This window comes from Phascolarctos cinereus, unplaced genomic scaffold, assembly GCF_003287225.1.
Source record: "Phascolarctos cinereus isolate Bilbo 61053 unplaced genomic scaffold, phaCin_HiC Scaffold_4;HRSCAF=312, whole genome shotgun sequence".
In the NCBI taxonomy this organism is placed as follows: domain Eukaryota; kingdom Metazoa; phylum Chordata; class Mammalia; order Diprotodontia; family Phascolarctidae; genus Phascolarctos; species Phascolarctos cinereus.
The window spans coordinates 339,043,243-339,066,866 of NW_027555847.1; the positions used below are offsets into that span (position 1 = coordinate 339,043,243).

General features: G+C 35.4%; 1 protein-coding gene across 1 annotated transcript in view; it reads right to left on the bottom strand.

The window, feature by feature from the left end:
* The window catches only part of MTREX (Mtr4 exosome RNA helicase), an 87,568-nt gene that overhangs the window by 47,938 nt on the left and 16,006 nt on the right, over window positions 1-23,624 (bottom strand). Inside the window, exons 7-14 of the mRNA XM_020997216.2 lie at window positions 23,135-23,225; window positions 22,416-22,540; window positions 17,032-17,130; window positions 16,641-16,743; window positions 16,346-16,477; window positions 12,417-12,496; window positions 11,918-12,028; window positions 3,471-3,572 (exon numbers count right to left, since the gene is read on the bottom strand). Coding sequence (XP_020852875.1) covers window positions 3,471-3,572; window positions 11,918-12,028; window positions 12,417-12,496; window positions 16,346-16,477; window positions 16,641-16,743; window positions 17,032-17,130; window positions 22,416-22,540; window positions 23,135-23,225 — 843 coding nt within the window. The remainder of the gene's footprint in view (window positions 1-3,470; window positions 3,573-11,917; window positions 12,029-12,416; window positions 12,497-16,345; window positions 16,478-16,640; window positions 16,744-17,031; window positions 17,131-22,415; window positions 22,541-23,134; window positions 23,226-23,624) is intronic.

The window sequence follows — 23,624 nt, forward strand, 5'->3', positions numbered from 1 at the left end:
TAAAATTTGTTTCTCATGTTACTCGCCTATAATACTTCAAAAACTGAACTCAGATACCACTGAAAATAAAGAATTTTTACATTTAATTGCATTTTATCAAAAAGTGAGTAAAGTACAGCAAGCAATATATACCACTCACTAGCAACTAAGTCTTCCCATCTAATTCCCATTATGATAAATAAGATTGGCTGTTTCTGTTTTTAAAACACTCAGAATGTGCTTTTCAGCCAAGCCTGGGAGAGCCTGCTAAGACAAAAGCCATAACTTTAGCCATGCAATTCTTCACCTATGCAGGATTAAGTGATGTGGCAACTTGAACTACATGAAAAACACCTAAGGACTATAATTAAGAAGGATGAAGAAAAAGATCTGGAGAGCCAAAAGCACCTCATAAAAGCTATAAACAAAGGATTAATAACTTTGCTAACAAGACCTTTAAAAACTAGCTGTTCTCATTGTATCTCACAAGAAGCCAAAAACTTGATTATCTGGTTTCTAAGCAGATTAGAAAGTGCAAATTTGAATAAGGCAAAAGCACTATTACATCCAGCACTAAAAAGAGGAAGAAAAAGCAGTCAAAAGTCTAAAAGTAAGGGTGAACAAAATAATTACAATAAAATTGTTACAAGATAGGAAATAAGGAAAATTATATGAGGTCATTTATTATAGTGGTCAAATGCCCTATAAATCCCAGTAGACTTTCAACATATTACAGCATAGTAAATACCTTATATTCAAAATGATGACAGTTATTAAGAAAAAAGTTAAATTATTTTAAGCATATTCAGTACCTACTTAGCAGGACGCATGATAACTATACATAAATATATGTGTTAGTTTTTTGCATGAATCTAATATTGTGTGTGTGTGTAGGTAATTGGGGCTAAGTGACTTGCCCAGGGTCACACAGCTAGTAAGTGTCTGAGGCTACATTTGAAGTCAGGTCCTTCTGACTTCACTGCTGCTGCTCTATCCACTGTACCACCTAACTGTCCTTGTGTTAATTTTCTGCATTAATCTAATACTTTGTATTTTAAGAGTTATAAGTTAAATAGCAATATTGTATGATTATCTACTATAACTTTTTTTTTAGCAATACAAGGATCCAAAACAATTCTGAAGGACTTATGATGAAAGGTGCTGTCCATATCTAGAGAAAGAACTGATAAGAGGCTGAATCCAGATCAAAGATTCTTTTTTTTTTTAACTTTCTTTGTTTTTTCTTGGGGGTTTTTTTTGGTTCTTTCATAGCAATGATTTACATGGAAATGTGTTCTGTAGGACTGCACATGTATATAACCTATGTCAAATTGCTTGCCTTCTCAATGTGGGAGAGAGGAGGGAAGATGAGAATTTGGAACTCAAAATCTGAAAAAAGTATGTTGAAATTGTTTTTACATGTAACTGGGGGGGGAGAAATTAAATTACAAAAAACAAACCACCAGTTACAAGTTAAACAGAAATTCTATGCAGCATAAGTTAAGAAAATTAGCACTGAACTCTCCTCATATAGTCTCATTAAAAAAAAATAAAATCAAGACAAAATGTTTCACACTTGAGCTCCATGGCCACCTATATAACTCTATTTTCATAAGAAAAAAAAAAAGCTTTCTCTTTGACATAGTTGGCAGACTAAAGAAGCAGTTCACTACTTTTCTGAGTTGAGTGTGTAGTCCTTTTCTTGGCCACAGACTCCTTATGGATGGATTTAAGCAGAGACCTAATCCTAGAGTAGCTAACCCAGGTCCTTACTCTGGAACAAAAGAACCTTAATCCTCAAACTTGAAACATGAAGGGAAGTAAAATCCTAAATGCAAACAATAACCAATCACTTCCAGATGACATTCCCTTTCTCTCACAAAAGCACAGGTAGCCTCACTTAAAAAGGCAACAAAATTCTGAAGTATCTTGGTTAAAGATTAACAACATAGCTTAGGATAAATGTTCTTTGATAACTGGGGTGAGAGCAATACAATAATTCAAGACAATTCCAAAGGATTCATGATGAAAAAGGTTGTCTATCTTCAGAGAAAGAACTGAATGCAGGTCAAAGTATACCATTTTTCACTTTATTTAGTTATTTATTTTGCATTTTTGTGGTCTGTGTTTTCTTTCACAACATGATTAAGATGGAAATATGTTTTGCATGACTGCACATGTATAACCTATATTAAATTGTTTACTGTCTCAGGGAGGGGGTAGAGGACAGGACAGAGAGAGGGAATTTCAACTCAAAAATTTAAAAAACAAGTGTTAAAATTGTTTTTACATGCAATTAGGAAAAAAAAGAAATATTATTTAAAAAATTGAGGTGAGAATGTTTAAGATTAATAGAAAATGTTCCATACACAGCTGGGAAATACACAGTGCTATACACCTTCTCTTGCCCCAGTTTTATATTCAAGCAGGCAAATGATATATTAGGGAGTGGGGGAGATTGAAGACAAAAGATACCATTCCTTAGATAGTCAATCTATTAAAGTACTGAGGGAATTACGTTAGAAAAGCAAGATAGACAATTTCGACTACATAAAATTAAGGGATACCATCCAGTACAAAAAATACTCTCAACAGTCTGTATAAAACCTCTTTTGCCAACAATCTGGAGTTACATGAGACAAGTCACTAAGTTCTTTAGTCCCTTTGATTTAGCAATCCCATTAGTGAACGTGTAACTCTAGTCAATCAAAGACAAAGCACAGACCCACATATACCAAAATGTTCAGTGAAGCACTTTCTATAGTGGAAAAAAATAGGGGAAAAAAGTATGTCTAGTGCTTCTGCACAGCAGAACCAAGACAATAATAGATAATGGCTATAATAAGGTAACTGAAAGGGAAACTGAAAGCTGAGTCTGGTGAGCAGATGAGAAACACACTCCTCTACCGCTGGTAGAGATGCTGGAGATTAGCAGCACAGGATGTCACCACACTTGTTTTGTTGGTTGGTTTTCATTTGCATATTTTCTTTGTTATAAGGTTCTGCGGTGTCAGAGAGGGAAGGCAACAAAAAGTATTTTTTTAGAGTTTAAATATTGAAGACGGATTTAATGTTGGGTCTTTGGATCTTTCATTACTCACTAGGTGCCATGGGGGGGGAACATTAACCTTCTTTATCATCACACTTAAAAGACTCACTAGAACAACTTTAGGCAAATAGAGTCCAACAACTCCCTCAACTCAGGTAAATTTTGTTGTGTCTTAGGGGCTATACTAAGGTTTCCAAAAGTAGTGTTCTCATAATCACCAGGTCTCAGTAAAATGGTAAGCCCTTATTTAAAAACGAAAATATTCACAAGAAAAAATGAAAACATAGACAAATAATCATAGCACGTGATATCACTTACTATGGAATAAACTGCTTCAAAATAATCACAGCATATTAAGTTGTTTTTAATTGAACACAACACAAAACTATGAGATAAAAAAAATGTAAATTAATTCAACACGTTCTCTTGTAATGTTACTTACCCATCGAAAATCTTTCCCATCAAATTTACGGGCATTTGTAAACAATACAGTCCTGGCTGGCATGTTAATTCCCATAGCAAAAGTTTCCGTTGCAAATAAGGCCTAATTAAAGGAAACGTACATAAATGAACACCCTTTCTTTTTGAACTACAAATGCTCTAATATGTAAACCTCCCTTTTATATTAAATAAAAGAAAAATAAGGGGTTTCTAGGATTTGTTAAAAACCTGAAGACATGTTACCAAATTGTTTTAACTTAGTGTGATACCCTTAGGGAATATGTAAACCACACAAAATCACTGCTCAATAAAATCAGTTACTTAACCAAAGCAAAATGACTAAAAGAGTTAAAGTATGTAATTAAATCCTTTTAGAAACATACTTGTAAAAAAAGACAGTAATGTTTTAGAAAAATTTTTAAGAGAAGACAATTTAGAAAATAGTTCATAGCATTTCACAGGGCAAGTATTTTTTCTAGAATTTGGTGGGACAATTTTTATATCTTAAGTGCCTCTTACCTATGAAAAAAAAAACAGAACGCTCAATCCTCAATTCAAAAGAACAACGGATTACAAAGAACACTCTTATTCTCATCTGTCAGTACTCAGTAAAGACTTAAGAGAAATAAATCAAGCTTCTATAAACATGAAAAAAACTAAGAAGCAGAGATAAGACTGTTTCATTCACATATTTGTTTTTGTAGTAACAATACCATGCAAATTTTGACTAAGCATGACACTATGCCTTTTTAATGTCCATCAGACTACATAGGTATTTTTAACTTAATTTTTAAAAAAAAGATTATTTCAATATATATGTGCTCTTATCAGAATCAGCCAGTAAGCTGTTACTGCATAAAGTGATATTAATAAGCAGAATTCACTCTATACATTATTAGAAAAGCCATTCAGTATAACGAAGCTCAAATTAAGAAAAAGGTGTATATCATATAATATTCAGAATCAGTTGAATGGAACAGGGTATAGTAATAACCTGCTTCATGTAATGCAAGTGGCCATTAACAACGTCTCCGACATAAACATATCTTCGAGGCTCTTAAATCATAGGGTCATAGATCTAGAACTAGAAGGGACAGTCGAAATTATTTGGTCCAAGCCTCTCATTTTAAAGTTGAGGAAACAGTTCTGCATAGAGTCCATCACCTGTCAGGTGGTGTGTAACAGGATGTTACACATTCTGCAACTGTAGTTTGTCATTAACACTGATCAGTCTGTAAGTTTTTCAAATGTATTTATCTTTACACTGTTGTTATTTTAAGAACTATTCTCTTGCTGTTTTGGATCAGATTTTGGACACTCCCTCAGTTTCTGGTTCTTTGCCCAGAGGGGTTCCTATACATATTTTTGTACATATTGGTCCTTTTCCTCTTTCTTTAATTCCTCTGGGGTAGAAACACAGCAGAGGTACTGCACAGTCAAAGGGTATGTGTGGTTTAGTGACTTTTGAGACAAGTTCTAAACTGCTTTCCAAAATGGCTGTACCAATTTACAGCTCCACCAATAGTGCAATTGGGGTGTGTGTGTGTGTGTGTGTGTGTGTGTGTGTGTGTGTGTGTGTGTGTGTGTGTGTGTGTGTGGCCAGTCTGAGGGATGTGAAGTAGAACCTCAGAGCTGCTTAAATTTGTATTTCTCAAAATATTAGTGATTTGGAACATTTTTTTCCCCACAGTTATCATTAACTTTGATTTTTTTAAATTGAAAACTGCCTGTTCAAATTCGCTATCCCTTTGACCAACTAGAAAAGGCTTCTTGTTTTTATAAATTTGAATCAGTTCTTATCTACACTGTCCAAAGGAATTTCTCTCCTACATTTTGAATTTGAAGGTCATAGCTGCTGAAGTTCCGTAATTAGAAGTTTCATTTTGGTGAAGAACCCTAACATAATAGATTTAGAGCTGGAAGTAACCTCAGGAACCATCTAATCCAAGCCTTTCATTTTACATATAAGGAGAATGAGGTCCAAAGAGGTGAAGTAACTTGCCCAAGGTCACACAGGCAATAAATGACAAGACAGCACCTGCTTCCTTTTATAAGAAATGGAGGGAGATACCAATCAAAGGGTAAGGAGCCATGGTATAGAGACACACTGAGGTGAATTAGTTTGATAAGGAAGATTTTCTCCGACATAAGGATGAGATTACCTGTGCTGAATAAATGGAAGTTTTGTCAAACACCAGCCCTAATACCAAAAGGAGAGGCAGACCATCTTTCCTTCTCTGTTGCATGATTCCTGGCTACTTTCTGAGACTTAGAATTTAGGCCTGTATTATAATTCAGCTAAAGTAGGGGTTAAACAGACTTCTATGGACTAACCTGGAAACCTACAGCTTCCACTGAAAGATGTCTTGTGCTCTATTAAAAAGACATGCATAGAACTGATGCTGAGTGAAGGGAGCAGAACCAGGAGAACATTGTACATAGTAATAGTCACAATGTGTGATGACTAACTTTGATAGACTCATCTCTTCTTAGCAATGCAAGGCTCCAAGACAGCTCCAAAGGACTCATGATGGAAAATGTTGTCCACACCCAGAAAAGGAACTATGGAGTCGGAATGCATATCAAAGCATATTATTTGCTCACTCTCTTTTTTTATTTGCTGCTTCTTTCTCGTGGTTTCGCCCATTGGCTCTAATTCTTTTTTACAACATGACTAATGTGAAAATAGGTTTAATATGAATGTATATGCAGAGCCTATATCAAATTGCATGCTGTTGGGTAGGGGCAGCTAGGTAGCGCAGTGGATAGAGCACCAGCCCTGAAGTCAGAAGGACCTGAGTTCAAATCCAGCCTCAGACCAAACACTTAACGCTTACTAGCTGTGTGACCCTGGGCAAGTCACTTAACCCCAACTGCCTAAAAACAAAAATAAATAAATAAATGAATGAAATTTAAAAAAGAAATTGCATGCTGTCTTGGGGCTGGGTGGGGGAGATGGGGAGAAATTTGGACCTCAAAATCTTACAGAAGTGAATGTTGAAAACTAAAAATAAATAAATGTTAAAAAAGAGTAGAAACTTCAAATTATAGCAATAACTTACTTCAGTATAATCCCTTGGTAATTAATATTCATCTTCATATACCACTTAATCCTCACAACAACACTGTGAGGTAGAATTGATAGTTATTATTTCCATTTTACATACAGGACAAGTAAGATTTAGAGTGGTTTGGTGATGTTCTAGTTAACAAAGCTATCATGGGAACAAATCAGGACTTAAATCTGGGTAGTTCCTGTGGTAGTAAACTCTATTCCCACTATGCAATGTCCATTTTCAATGACCTTGCATACAGTTACACACATATATACACACTCTATTTAAACATCATTTTCCTGTAAGCTGTAACTTGGCTAACAGAATAATCAATGATGGAGAAACCAAATCCAAAGAGTAAAGGGATGCTCCAGAAGACTTGAGTATACTCTTAATATCTTCAATAAAATGGCCACATGCTGCTATTCAGCTATGCTGAACCAACTGTTGAGGGCCATTCTTTTTTTTTTTTTTTGCTTTTAGGCAATTGGGGTTAAGTGACTTGCCCAGGGTCATACAGCTAGTAAGTGTCAAGTGTTTGGTCTGAGGCCGGATTTGAACTCAGGTCCTCCTGACTTCAGGGCCGGTGGTCTATACACTGCGCCACCTAGCTGCCCCAAGGGCCATTCTTTCACTGTCAAATGATTTGGAATAATGCCAGCTGTATTTCCCTTGGTGAGAAATTAAAACCTGCTGTGTTTCTTTTCCCTTTCCAAAGGCACTCCCTTTGAAGTTACTAGGTGTTCTGCACAGAGAAGGAAGGAAATACAAAGAGAAAATTGGTTTAAAAAAAAGAAAGGAAGAAAAAAGACATGTCTAAAACAAAATTTAAAAACAAAACAAAAAACAAGAACAACCTATTTGCAAGCCAGGGGGTAGGGAGCTACCAGTACTTCAGAAATTTATAATACCATCCAATGTCTTACTCTCCCATCACGAAGGAGGTAACAGATTTTCTTTTCACTGACTTCCTTTACTTTTTGTCCCTAATGTTCCATCAGCTGCTCTGCTTGGTTTCCACTCCATGACCAATAACCTCCTCCAGGATAAGCCTCTCACCATAAAGAGGGAGTCAACTTTGATCCTCAGCATCCTCAGCTCCCTCTCCCATGGAAGGCAGAATAATGAACTCCTCCCAAAACTTCCCTTTGGAGTGGGTTCAAAATGTTCCAATGGATTCTTCATTTTCCAATAGCTGCTCTGCTGAATATCATGACCCCGTCCAGATAGCCTGGGGGCAGAGTGGGGAAGGTGGTGTCCCCCTTCTCTCCGCATTCCAGCTTTATTTTGTGTAATGTCTTCCCCCATTAGACTGGAAGTTCTCTGAAGACAGCGCTGTTCAGTACTTTTTATTATTTGTATCCCCAGTCCTTAGGACAGTGCCTAATACATAGTAAGCACTTAATAAATGTTTACTGACTACTGACTAAAGAACACAGGCAGCAACACAGACACTGAAAACTCCTGACATTTACTGCATAACTCAGAAGAAGTTCCTATTCTTCCATCATAAACTTCAATTAAAAAAAAAAAAAGCTAAATCAGCTTCAAGGAAGGAGTGGGGGGAGGGGAAATGCTATGTTGCCTGGTATGAATAGTGCCAAAGGCTTTATCTCTGGTCCTAAGGTGGGATTCCTAAGCCAAGAAACTTTCTTACTTGGCTTATATTAAATTCTATGGTTCAAGGACAGTAAAATAACAGAAAACACAGTGAGCTCCCCCAAAAAACTTCCAAACAGATTTAGGAAACATACCACACTGAATCCTAATGAAGAAATCAAAGAGAAACTTACAACACAGGTCAACATAAGGAGATTGAGGTCTCTAGACATTGGGGACAGGGTACGACCAGGAATATGCTGCAGGGAGCCCGCCAAGGCAAGAAATTCTGGATGCATACTGGGGCACCCCTTGCAGAGAGCAGGATCAGATGCCAACAGGTAATTTTGCTGCCTGTTCCTGGATATAGATTAGATTGAGGAGGGTGCCTGAAACCAGGGCAATATGCTGGGGAAACAGCTGGTCATATGTATTGGGCTGTGTGGGAGAGAGGTGTAAGTTCAGAAGCAAACAGCAATGGTGTACCTTGGACCCAGGAGTGTAATGAGGTCTCAGTTCCAACTTCTGCCCAATCTGAAACCTGTAAGGAATAGCCAGGGCAGGAATCCAAGACCAAAGGGAAGTTCAAAGGTTTTTGCTCCGAATCAGCAGTGCTGTTCAGCAGCATTTACTGCTGTTCATACTTAAACTCAAGTCAGAAACTAACAGAGCCCTGGATTAGACCACTCTGAGAGTACTGAAAGCCCATCGGTCCCCAGCCTGAGCTGTCCCTAAGACATTAGAATAATAGAATACTTAATACTCCAAGAAAGAAGCAACAGTACCAGCTCAGACCTTTCCTCCAGAAGAGCACAGAATCCCAGACCTAATATGGAGTCTTAAGTCAGGAAGCAGACTGAAAAAATGGGCAAATAAAGAAAGAATTCCATCATAAAAAGCTATTATATCGACAGGGACGATAAAAACACAAACCCAGACAATAATGACTCTAAAACATCTGCAAGTGAAGTCTCAAAAATCCAAATGAACAAACCAAACCAAACCAAAAAAGAAACATAGCTTGGGGACAAATTCAACTAGAATTCCTAAATGAAGCAAGTTTAATAAAAGAGTTAAAAATTATTATTATTTTTATATGAAAGAGCTAGAGGGAAAAAAATGGGGGGAAAAAAAACGAGATCTATGGAAGAAAGACTTGAAAAGACTTGGCATAAGAGGTACAAATTCTGCCCAAGCAACAAACCCACTGAAAATTAAGATGGACCAAACAGCAACCAATAAATCCATGAGGCCACAAGAAATATTGAAAAACAAAGTCCTAAGACTGAAAACAAAACAAAACATAACCTGAAAAAATGTTAGGTATCTCACAAAAAAGCAAGTGGCCGTACCCTGTCCCCAATGTCTAGAGACCTCAATCTCCTTATGTTGACCTGTGTTGTAAGTTTCTCTTGGATTTCTTCATTAGGATTCAGTGTGGTATGTTTTCTAAATCTGTTTGGAAGTTTTTGGGGGGAGCTCATTGTGTTTTCTGTTATTTTACTGTCCTTGAACCATAGAATTTAATATAAGCCAAGTAAGAAAACAGATCAAGGAGAAAAAATTTAAGACTCACTGAACTAAATGAAAGCTATGACCAAAAAAGTCTAAAAACTGTTATCTCAAGAAATCTTAAAAGAAAACCTCATGGATCATTTATCAAAACAGGGCAAAGTGTAAACAGAAAGAATACACTGGTCACCTCCTTAAAGAAATCCCAAAATGAAAAAGTTCTTAGCCAAAATCTAGAGTTTCCAGGTCAAAGAAAAAAATCCTGTAAATATTCAGAAAAGAAAGAATTCAAATACCAAGGAGCCATGGTCAGGATCACACATGATTTAGCAGCAACCATTGTAAAGGAGCATAGAACTTAGAATTTGATATTCCAGAAGGTAAAAGATATAGGCTTACAGCCAAGAATAACTTGTGCAGCAAAACTGAGTATAACCTTTTAGGGGTGAAAAAGAACCTTAAATGAGAGGACCTCCAAACATCCTTATTGGAAAAAAAAAAACCAAAACCCTAGCTGTGTAAGAACTTTTAAGTTCAAACAAAATAGGAGTGAAAAGAAACACAAAAAGGTAAACATGAACAACGACAAAGGACTAAATAAGAAAAAAATTGCTTACATTCCAATATGGAGAACTGATGTATCATTAGGGGTCACAGAAGGAATCTAATTAGACAGAAGCCCGACAGGTGTTCTGTTATACCATAAAAAAAGAATGAAAAGAGAAGGGAAGAGGAACATACTGCTGGGGAAGATTAGGAAAAATTATCTCACACAACCAGGGCGAGTAAGGAGAAGTCCAGAAGTTCATCCAAATAAGGAAGAAGGAATGGGGAGAACAGTTGACAACTGGACCTCACTCTCATGTGAACTGTCAAAGGAGGGAAGAACACACACATTTACACACACCCCATTTCATTCAATAGAAAAAACAGGAAAGAGAAGGGGGGAACTGGAGGGAAGATAAATTAAAGGAGAGACTAATCATAAACAAAACAAAGTCTAACTAAGGATGCACAAAAATTTTTATAGCACTTTTTTTGAGGTAGTCAAGAACTGGAATCTCAATGGGTGGCCATCAGTTGAGAAAAGGCTGAATAGCTTAGTATACAAATGTAATGGAGTACTGTCATACTGAAATGATGAAGGGGAAGTTTCAGAGAAACTGGAGGAAATTTGAATGAGATAATGTTGAGTAAAGTGAACGTAATCAGAAGAATAATTTGTACAATGACAACAATATCATAAAGACAAATAACTATGAAAGTCTCAGGACTTTCAAAGTGATCAGTGTAATGATGAACCAGGATGATGAAACAAGCTATGCACTCAAAGCATAGAATCTCTCTCTCTCTCTCATACACACTCCACACCCCCCTCTTCCTTTATACATAGCTAATGTAGAATTTTGTTCTGTTAACAATAAATGTTTATTAGAGGAGGTCCCCCCCCCAATCTAAATTAGGCAGTGGCCAGAGGCAAGGGACAGAGAGGATAGGTTTTGAAAAAAAATTTAATTTCTAAAAAGTTCTGTAGTTCTGCTTCTGTACTTCAAATGGCTATTTCATAAGTCAAATTCAAACTCAACTGCTAACTATATGATGATTCTGAAACAAGCTATATGACTCTAAGCAAGTCACTTATGTTCTCTGGACCTTAGTTTCTTCAGATGTAAAACAGGGGGAAGGCAGAGCACTCAATGGACTCTTGGACCCATGCCAGCTCTAATCTTTTGATACTATAATTCAAAACCAATAAACTAAAAGGTGACGACCATTATTTTGGTCATCATATGACATATTCCAGTAACTCCTACAGGGAATAGGCATTAACTTTTTTTTCTTTTGATCAGATACTTTTCACTTTAGTCTGAAGGATCTGTCCTCCTCTTCTGAATCTACCAAGCAATTCTACTCCTAGCTTGATCTATAAAGTGAACTCTCCAAGAGATTATCTATCAATCTGAAATAACAATTCTTCTGCAGGATCAGCATTGCTTCAGTTAGTAAAGTGCTGTCTTCATCAAAATTGCTACTACAATAGGACTTATGCTAGATATAAGCAAAAAAGACCAAAAAAATGCATGTATATGGAATACAAAGCTCTCCAAGATCCTCAATTATCTAGCTAGCCATAAAGTAATAAAAGATTATACATGGAAAAAAGTACAGGCTAGTGAAAAAAACAAAAAAACAAAAAATTGGTGATGGCCTTTATTATAATCTTCCAAAAGCTTCATCAGGCATGATTTTTCATATTGCAATTAAACAATTATAACCATACCTTTATCAATCCTTCCGAAAATAGAATTTCTATGGTCTCTTTCAAAATAGGAAGCAAGCCACCATGGTGAATACCAATTCCTCTCTTCAAAAGAGGAAGCACATGTTCAACCTGTAAATAAAGAATAAAATTTTTAAACGTCAAATTTTTTTCTTATATTTCACCTCCAACATTTGGGTTATATTTTAACTGTTTTTAACAGATATGTGGATCAAAAGTTAATTTATTCACATAGTGGAGTTAAGATGGCAATCTTTTCATATCTAAAAGTATTTGGCCCCTTTATGCGTTAGCTTTCAGAGAAATATTAACTTAAAACAGGCAAATGCAAAGAAAGGAAAAGCAAAAACCTTAGGTGCTGTTGAAAGCAAAATATCCTTTTATACATAAAGTCATACTTGTAGCAGTGTTGTAGAAATAGTATTTTAATATCTTAAAATAAAGACAGAGAAGGAAGACTGTTAATAACAATGTTTAGGTTAATTGCTGTAGCACTCACCTGAGGAAGCTTTTTATCTTCATCAGATAAGCAGTCAATTGCATTATTAAATACTTCTTCAACCATCTTCTTTTCTTCAGCTAAAAGAAAAAAAAGTTCAAGTTGAAGCTATTATCAAGAAACAATCACCTAAAAGGTATCAGATGTCATACAAATAATATGATTTGTAAGATTATTTAAATATTACCAGATAAATTTTTCATAATAGGGTAACTTAAGAGAAAATTTCTTTTGCAATTCTGAACTTGCTTAATAAATATGAAAGAGGAAGCAAAATGTCTTTAAGACAGTTATTATTATATTAACTACCAAACAATACTGACATGCCATCACAGAATATTATTGCTCTTATAATAATTTTACCATTGGATTATTATAGCAATGAAATAACTTTACAAGTTGCCTACTCATAAGGTCTAGAAAACACATCACACACTATCAATTCAGTAGCTGGCTACCTCAAAGGCTCTTTTTTCTTGAGGCTTTAAAATGCACATAAAATTAGCTGTGCCAAGTTAACTAGTTCATAAAATCAAGAATCACAAGGGCCCAATCTTCTCATTTTACAAATGAGGAAACTGAGACCTAAAAAAAGTAATAACTGGTCTAATATTATTTAACTCTAATATTACATAATTAAATAGCATAGTCAGGATTTTCAGTGCTTTCGACTAGACCACAATATCTACCAAGAAGGCATTTTATTTTCCTAAAATAAATGCCAATGCCATAAAATGAATATATAATTATTAACACTAAGTTATTATTAACACTAAGTAATAACATCTACAATTCCACTTGTTCCTGAAAACCTGTTACCATTTAAGATTCATGAGGGAATTCCCTTTTCAAAATCATTGATGCCATCTTTAGAGTTTGGGGGTCTATCTAGTCCAATGATCATATTTTATAAATGATAAAATTAAGGCCCAGGGAAATTAAGTGACTTGCCTGAGGCCACATAAATACTGCAAGGCAGATTCTCAGACTCTAACGGCAACTTGTAAAAGAATTAAGCACAAGTATTAAAAAAAAAGCATCATTTTCATTTTAAATTAAAATATTTTAAATTACATATAGTGATAGGAGAGTCCTGCATAAAGATGTTAGAAAAGATACTGTATTTGATTTGATCACAATTTTCTGGCAAAAGAATAACTTTTATGAACCTCAGATAAACCTGCGTTCTAAAATACCCATTCAGCTATATACATACATACATACATATACCTGTAGCATTAGCATACATAAAAACACTTAATCTATACTTGTGCTACTTAAAGCTGGGATCGTTTGGCCAGTATCACTGAAGAACCAGTTTTGGTAGCTTTGTAAAACTGTAGAAATTCTCTCCTAGGAGAGAAAGTTCTGCAAATTTCAGTTACAACATCTGAAATTCTCAAAGAACAAAAACAAACAAAAAACCCACCCCTCACCTCCCAAACAACCATATCCAAGGAAGTAAAAGAGATTCTTGGCAATACAAAGATAATCTTTAAAAGAGAAAAAACCCCCAATCTTTTAGAACACCCCAAGCACTCAGAGATAAATCTAATAAATAGCCCTACAACCTGCTCTTCTTTCCTCACTGATACTCTTCATGTTCCTGTACTCCTCTAGGACACATATCAACTGATTCCCTTCTCTAAGAGTTCTATGGAATGTCCATTCTGGTGTGTTAACTTTTTAGCATGGCTGGATAATAATAATGATAATAATAGTAGCTAACATTTATATGTCTATGTGCCTAGTGTGTACCAGGCACTATGCTAATTGCTTTATAAATACTACCTCATTTGATCCTTACAACAACCCTGGGAGGCAGATTTTATTATTTTACAGATGAAGAAAAAGAGGCAAACAGGGGTTAAGTGACTTGCCCAAAGTCACACAGTTAGTGTCTAAGGCAGGATTTGAATTCAGTTCTTCCTGACTACAGATCAGGCACTCTATCCACGATGATTCCTGAAGTATATATACATGCCCATGTCTTCTCAGCCTGGCAGCATGAAATCATGAGATTAGTTTTTCCTCATACTACACACAGAGCAAAGATGTAGGTAGGCCTTCTTTAAAAAAAAAAACAAAACAAAACACAGGGAAACATTCATTCATAGCTCATCTCTCTTATTTAGTTTGCGTAAGTGAAGTTCTTTTACTTTTAAAATAGTTAACCTTTAAGAGCAGAGTTTGAATAGTCTTTTGAAATCTTAAAGATTTAATTTGGTTAATGTGGGATGAGTTATATTCTGCTGTACAAAAATATTACCCATATCAATATCATCCAGAAAACAGAAGATAAGCGTTCCTTAATTTAACAGTGAACCATAAGGTTATACGCACTTTAGTATAAGTGTACTGTAGAAATTCTGAGTACTAACTCAAACGAAGACTTGACATACTTATTAAAACAGTATGAACTCAATTTCTAGCAGTTGTTTCTCAAACATCCACAAATTCTTCCTCAAGCTTCATGAATACATCTTGATAATCTAGGTTCCTAGAGCCATTTTACTTTAAAATGCAAGCCATCCTCATTTGTGTAGTCAATGAACCCTGGGCCACAGCAAAGGGTACCCTTAAATCATATTTATTCAGAAATGGAAAATGCAGTTTAGATGCAAGTACACATGGAATAAGAGATTGTCTTACAACAGTAAAAACTAAGGGAGAAGATGGCCAGGTGGTCTTTTTGAGGCTTATAGTTACCTAACATGGCCAACAAACTCTGGATTCTTGCATCAAAGCCTTCCCAATTGATATATATGTTCTTGGATTCCAATAATATCAAAATATGCTCTTTTTTCCTTTCTGTGTGTTCACATCGATGTACCTACTGCCTCTGTTGACACACTTACAAGACATCCCTACATTTTCATTCCATATAACTCTTATCTGTGATCTTCCACTGAATCCCCAGATGAAGTACCTTAAAAAAACTGCAGGAATTTCTCTAGATATTTTTATATTTCCTGGGCACCAGTGGGACACTCCAGATGTTATCTTTCACTCTTGTCAGGTGATTACCTCTACTTCCATTTTTAAGTTGATACCCAACGTATAGATTTTCTGATCCATGCTGTACGACTGGTTATAGTACATATTCAGCTTGTGGAATATTGCTTTCATCTCTAAATGATTGCATTTTGTGACCATTATTTGTATTTTCTATTTCTACTTTCACTTCTATGTATTTGTCAAAAATCAGCTACTGTACAAAAGATATTTTTGGCATGTTAAAAGACACTTAACTTTGTTTTACATTGTAGAGGGGACAGATGATACCTGGGAAAATTAAGGGTGGCGCATCCAGCCATAGGCTTCTGAGATAATAGGGTAGAATTTGGCTCTGCAGTTAGAAGAATATCTAATTTTGCTTGCTCCAGGGACATACAAAGGGAGAAAAAGGGCACCAAATACACCTTCCTTGAGCCTGTTCTGTAAGATCCGGGTTATACATATCAATTGCTAAAAGCCCTAGCATAGTTTAAGAAGATTGGAAAAAAGGGGATTAACTATTGTAGCTGGAATAGTACTTTTAGGTCCTAAGAGTTGTATTTTTATAAACTGTATATACTTATAGTACAATCAGGATTTAAATAAAATCAATGTACATCTATTTCTAGTATCTGGACATTTTATGATATTACTGTCGAGGTTGACAGTTGTATCTTTGCTTTTATGACACATTATTATTGGTCATATCTCTGACTTAACTGGATTCTGGGTTGAGGGTCAGAAATGCAACACTCAACTGTAACATTTTCCCTATGAGAAAATTTGATGCATATGAAGACTGCTGCCAGAAAAACAATGCAGCTAAAAATAAGAAATTACTAATTTTAAAAACTTGCCACAGAAAGTTTCATAAAAAGTGAACAAGTGAGTGGATAAATTTAACATAAAAACTATATTGAAATTACTAGTACCTGTGTTGAAATCTAATTTGGTCATCTGGAGGGCATATGCTTCACAGTCTTTTTTACTGAAACTAAAAATGATTACAGGCTGAAAATTTCTTTCCATAATCATCTTCACAATTTTGAACACATTTGATGGTCCTGCAAAGACAAAAGGTTGGCTTAAAAATTATTTTTTATATAAATCATTAACTTAAACCCATATATCTCTGAAACTTTCTAAAAACAAAAACTCTAATTTTTAACATCAAATAATTTGAAACTGAATGACATAAACTAATTTCAAAGCAAAATTAGAGATTACCTTTAGTTCCTCCTTTCCTCCCCTTCTGATCTCCTTTTGCCAAATCTCCTGCATCTCTAAGTACTTGCATTGCAGTATTAAAATTATCTTCTCTGAAATCACCCTGGAACCAAAGTTACTCTTGTAAGCAATTTCATCAAAAATGTCAACACAATTCAAACATCGTTCACATCACAAAAATTTATTAGCATAAAAGCATAAAATTATACCAAGTTGACTAAAAGAATTCATTTCTGAAAGATTTATATGATTTTCATACAATACTAAAACCTATACAAAGTGATCTATAAGCAAAAGCCTAAATAAAGCAACTGGGCCTTCACCTACCATTTATGTTTAAAACACTAAAGAGTTATGATTAAGAAAAAAACAACACACGAAAATCACTTACATTTTCATCAACAACAAGATGAAGGCCATCTCCTCCTGCTGGAAAGATATAATGTTGCAATGGAGTTGGTCGATAATCTGTATAAATTACATGGCAAGGCTGCAAATTTAAAGAAAAATTGAAAACAGTTTATTCCTCAAGCACATACATTTTTTTCCAGCTAAATTTCTTTTGAGCCTTTAAGGTACTGAGGCAGTTAAGTTACACAGTAGATAGAATTCTGAACCTGTAGTTAGGAAGATCTGAGTTCAAAATTGGCCTGAGTCACTTACTATCTAATTGACCTTGGGCAAATCATAACCTGTTTGCCTCAGTTTCCTCATCTGTGGTTTGGTTTTTTTTTCCAGTTTCCTCATCTGTAAAAGGGGATAATAATAGCACCTACCTTTCAGAGTGGTTGTGAGAATAAAAAGAGATTATTTGTAAAGTGCTTTGTAAACCTTAAATACTCCATAAATTCTAGTTATTAATATTAACCTATGGAAATAACATGTTCCAAACACTGAACCCATAGGAGAAAAATCTTTTTAAATCCTCATAATAATTTTTCAGAAGAAGTATTTAAAGAACACACGTGAAAAAAGAAAACTCTTTAAGTCACAGTACCATAGACATAGCTACCCACTATTACTATTGGCTTAAAAGGATTCAAATGTAACGCCTGAAATAAAAGGTCATACTTATTTGGGTCAAATAACCCAAACTACCAGAATTACAGGCTTTACCTCTGCAGCTCTCAAAGCTTCATGCAAACAACAGGGATTTCTAACTGCCCCAAAATAATGATTGGCATCCTACAAGGAAAAGGATGTTTGTTGATGCTGGCAATTGTTTAACTGCTATAGCTTGTAAGAGAAAGAACGAGAACTTCCCTGAAAGTTCCCAGAATAGCATTCTTTGAGTTTAAGAGGTTTGTATAAACTTAAAATCTCTAAAGATTAATTCTCTTTCAAAACCAGAGACAAGACACCTAATGCTTTGTGCAAGGAAAAGACAGAAGGCCACTTTGGCTGAAACACACAGTGTATAACAATGAGGCTAGAAAGACAGGTTGGGTCTTTAAAGCTGAACAGAGTTTATACTTAATCCTTGAGACAATATGGAATTTATCCAACGGAGTTATCCCAACAGAGACGTGACATGATCATATGTGAGCTTAAAGAAAATCACTCTGCCACCAGGGTGGAAGATAGACTAGAGCGGAGTGAGATGAGGTAGGGAGTCCATTCAGAAGGACACTGCAATAAAACTATAGAAGATGTGATAAGGGCTTGCATTAAAAGAGCCTTTTTTAATAGAGAGAAGGAGTTGGAGATGCTGTGGAGGTAGAAAACTACATACATAACGAGTATAAAAGTGCAAATGGAAAAAACAACAAAACAAGCAAAACCGAATGCTATGAAGCTTGGTCCCAAAGGAAAATATGGGAAGACATCACTCCCCACCACCCACTTCTTTGCAGAGGTGAGGGACCATGGGTAAATATAAGACTGCATATAATGTCAGACATTTTTTTGGATAGGTTGGTTAGTTTTGTGAAACTTTCTTCTTCTTTCTTTTTAAAAAGTATTTCTTAAAGGAGACAGCTTGGGAGGCAGCTAGGTGGTATAGCCGAGCACAATCCCTATAGTCAAGAGAACCTGACCCTTGACACTTACTAGTTGTGTGAACCTGGGTAAGTCACTTAACCCCCACTGCCTCACAAACAAACAAAAAACAGATGAGGGAAGGATATAGGGATTCAGGGATATACAGACTATGCCTACCTCCCCCCAATCAATAAAAATGTATTTTAATGTAGAAGGCTAATAATGCCTTGTAGGGTTTTAGAATGACCATTGTACTTTGTCAAAGGCCTTTTCTAAATCTACTGATGTAACAATCTGTTTTTAAATGTTTTTGTTTTTAACACAATTATCTTGTTTCTCTAATTTTGAACTATCCTTGAATCTCTGGTATAAATCTTTGTATTGAATACCTCTGATAAGGGTCAGATACGGCACAGTGCAAAGAGTCTGATGCTTATGACTTGTGTGAACCTGGGCAAGTCACTTCTCATCTGTAAAATGAAGGGGTTGGACTAGATGGCCTCTGAGGGCCCTTCCAGTTGTAGATCTAAGTGGTCAAAGGATAGTAACAAACAGATCAACAATATAACAACAGAATGCACTAAATCACTAACTACTGTAAGGGAAACTGAGGAGGACAGATCCTCCCCAGACCCCTGTGTAACCGTCTCCTAACCTGACGGTGTAACTGCCTCATGACCTGACAGAAAGATAAACTGGAGTTACCAAAGTATGGCCAGGATCAAGGAGACTAGAACATTAAGTAACAAACTGTTACCTGGGAAACCAATTTATCTCTAGGAACATTTTTCTTGAGAAAAGCGTGTAACTGTCCAAGGAATTGATCACTTCTTGGAGATTTACACAACAAACAGGTATTTGGAGCTTTGATCAAGCTCCAACCTTTGTTAGAATGTGTGTGTGCCCTGGACCTGAGTACTCACCAGGGGGATGTACACAAAACAAAATATCAAGATAGTTTTCCCCTGGTTTACATAGATACAAAAGGGGTCATTTGGAAGGGGATTTTTGGAGTACTTTGATGTCAGAGATAGGGAGGCCAAATCTCTGTTGTGGCCAGAAGCGGACCACGTGCACGGCTTCTGTTGAGTCGGAGTGGGACACTGCCTCGTTGCCTCCCTGACCGGACCTCTTGGCCATTCTTCAGTCTCCCCGATCTAGTAGATATGAGCTCGCCTGGTTAGTGAGTGTGTATCCTTTCTTTTGTTATTCCTCCTTTTATTTATTTTGATTACTACTTATTATATTGTACGTTTTTCTCATCTTTATGTGTGTATTTTGCTTTAATCATTGTAAAATAAATGTGATTATTTGTTAAGTTTATACTGAGTACATGTCATTATATCTCGAGATCCGAACCTAAATTGAAACTTCGCAGTAAGTAATCCTTTCGATTACAACCACAAAAGAAATTCAAATCAAAACAACTCTGAGATTTGACTTCACATGGATCAAATCCTGGAAACAAAGTAGATGCACATCAATTGGCAAATGGCTAAACAAGAGGTGGTATATGAAGGTAAAAGAATACCAATGTGTAATAAAAAATTATGGATATGGTGAATGTGTAGAAGCATGGGAAGACTTGTATGAACTAATGTAATCTGAAGTAAAACCAGGAACACATTATACATGACAACAACGTTAATGGAAAGAACAATTAAAAAATTTAAAACAAATGCTCTGAAGTACTAATGACAGAGTTTAGCTTTAAAGAAGAAAGATAAGAAGAATCCTCTCCCCTTTCTCTACAGAGAAGGAGAGATTATAAGTATGGAACAGGGATATGATATCCAATAAATGTTGGAATGTATTTTTTCAAAGTGCAGTTTTACTAAACTTGTAAAATGTCTTTTTTTTATTCTTTATGGTATACAAGGAATAGTTCTTTGTGACAGGGAAGGATATGTTGGGAAATGTCAGTGAAGCTGAAAAAAAAGATATCAACACGTGTGTGCATATTTATATCTTAACTATTCATCTACATAAATACATGTATATATACTTATATGTATGTATAGCTTTATAAAGATGTATTATACATATATATACTTTTTACATACCTTTATGTATGTATGACTATAAATATGTATTATACATACATATGTACTTTATATATGTCTATATGTATGTACAGCTCTATAAAGATGTATTTCTAAATATATATATTTATTTTAAATAATTAAAATAAGAAAAATAAATAAGTTAGAAAAAAGCCACTTCTGACAGACAGAACTTAATTTTAGTATCAATGTTAAGTAATCTTAGCAGCCAACATGTTTTTCTAGAAAGTAAATACAGGTTTTAATTTCTGCTATGCAGAGGTTGTAATGTCTTTAATATTTCTTGAATGGCTAACAAAACAAAACAAAACAAAAGAAAAAAAAACAGATCATGGAAGTAAGAACCAAGAAATGCTGAGGGAAAGAAAGATCAATATGAGACCTGCTGTAAGAAAAAAGTTCTTGAGAGTGAGAGTTATCCAAAAGATAGAGGCTTACTTGGGATGTAGTGGGCTACCTCCTCACGGGAGATATTTGAGCCAAGGCAAGAAGGTCACTTTCTAGGTGTTAAAAGAGATGTCAGATTATATGGGATTTGAGGTTTCTTCCAACTCTGAGATTTTGTGATTTTCTTTTAGTAAGGTGATAACAAGATTAAATTAGTGTTAATAGATTAATAGTGCAAAAGTATTCAGTTTAGATTAAAATAGGTAAATCTTGGGAGTCAGCAAGGATAGAGTATTAATCTAGAAATACATCAAGCAACTAACAAAAAAAAATGTACATATATGAACTAGTATTCATATGTATGTCAGGTTTTCCAGCCATGACATATTTCAAGGTGTCTTTTGCATTTTAACTGGTATATGGATATAATTGTCCACACTTTCTCCCGATTTGACCATATGGTCAGCTTTGGCAGATACCTGCAGATCATAAGAAACTGTAGGAAAAGGACCCATGTGTCCCAAATTTTTATAGCAGCGCTTTTTGTGGTGGCCAACTGTTGGCAATTGAGGGGATGCCCATCAATTGGGGAATGGCTGAACAAGTTGTGGTATGTGAATGTAATGGAATACTATTGTTCCATAAGAAATGATGAGCAGGTGGCCTTCAGAAAGACCTGGAAAGACCTGCATGAACTGATGCTGAGTGAAATGAGCAGAATCAGGAGAACACTGTATAAATAACAGCAAGACTGTATGATGACCAATTCTGTCGACTTAGCTCTTCCGAGCAATGCAATGATCTAAGACAACTCCAAAAGACTTGTGATAGAAAATGCTATCCACGTCTACAGAAAGAACTATGGAGTCTGAATGCAGAGCAAAGCATACTATTTCTCCCTGTTTTTTTCCTCCTTTCGCATGGTTTTCCCCTTAGGTTGTAACTCTTCTTTACAACATGACTAAAGTGGAAATATGTTTCATATGATTGTACATGTATGGGCTATATTAGACTGCATACCGTTTAAGGGAGGGGGGAAGGAAGAGGAGATAATTTAAAACTCAAAATCTTATAAAAGCGAATGCTGAAGATTAATGTTTAAAAATATATTTCAAAAAAAAAAGAAATCTGTAAACAATAAAAAAAAAAGCAATTGTAAGCCTTCATTTGTAAAGCAAGATACGGTGAATAAAACATTGCAAGGTGCTTGCTTTTTGTTTTTTCACCCTCTCCCTTTATCTTCTTTGCAGGATTAGTTGTATGGTACTGGACATAAAACAAATCTAAAACTAAAGTATTATGCTCCTTGACAAAGAAACGGTGTTTTTAGTAAAGAAAGAGGTACCTGTTTATGTAGATGACAAATCCACTCTGCAAACTGCCGAGCATTTGGAATAGTAGCAGAAAGGAAGACATAGTGAACATTATCAGGAAGCAAAATAATAGTTTCTTCCCATACCACACCACGCTCTAGAAAGTAAAAACCACAAATACAGAACTTCAAATTATTGAAGTAATACTGCCAGAAACTGTTTCTTTCCTCATATACTCACCCTTACCATAAATCTATACTAGCATTAGAGCCATCTGATAACATAAACCCCCAACAAAATTATGCATTAAAATGCAATAGCCTGAACACTTTAGGACTCAAAGTACTGCTGAAGATAACTTCATATTCAAAGGACCAAAATATTTCTACTTCACACTAAACAAGGAAGACTAATGATCTGTACAAAGACAAAAAGTCAAACATTATCTTTTTCTTCTTAAGGTGTGGTAGGGTATAGACCATGGTGGGGGGTGGAGGGAGAGATAAAAACAACTTTTGTTTATTAAACAAAAAATTTAATTAAAAAAAATGCATAAGTAGACGGAAAGTAATTGTAACAGACTAAGGATGTTGATACCCCTGATAGTAATAGGAAAGTTTGAGAGAGGGGAGGGTTTGAGGAAAAAGATAAATGAGTTCTGTTTTAGACATGTTAAATTTGAGATGACTATAGAATATACAGTTCAAGATGGACATTTTATAAACCATACTCAGAAAACAGAAAACATTACCTGAATCTCTCATATAATGAATTTCATCAAATATAACCCAAGCAACTTCTCGCATAACCTCAGACCCTCGGTACAGCATACTTCTCAAAATCTAAGGAATTGAAAACCGAATAGTTTCTGTAAGACACTTATAAATTCAGTGGAAAACAGATCTTTCCCAAGAGTAAGCAACTGGAGGCTTTTTTTTCAAGGAGCATTAGAATTTCTGTTTCGGTTGAAGACTGGGTAACAGACTATGTTTTCCTAAATATCCTTTCAAATGTCAGAATCACTCGGTACTTTTTTTTTTAACATAAAAGTATGCAGGAAACAGTTGTACTGCAAGGAGAGTCACGTTTCATCCACTTTCCCACAATTTCAAATAAAGCCTATCCCAGAACCAGAGTTTCAAGTTCTACTATCTCAATTCTGAAAACAACTTTTAAGTTATCGTCCATCTGTGACACAAACCTCAGATGGTCTATCAGCCCTCACATACTACCAATAGTGC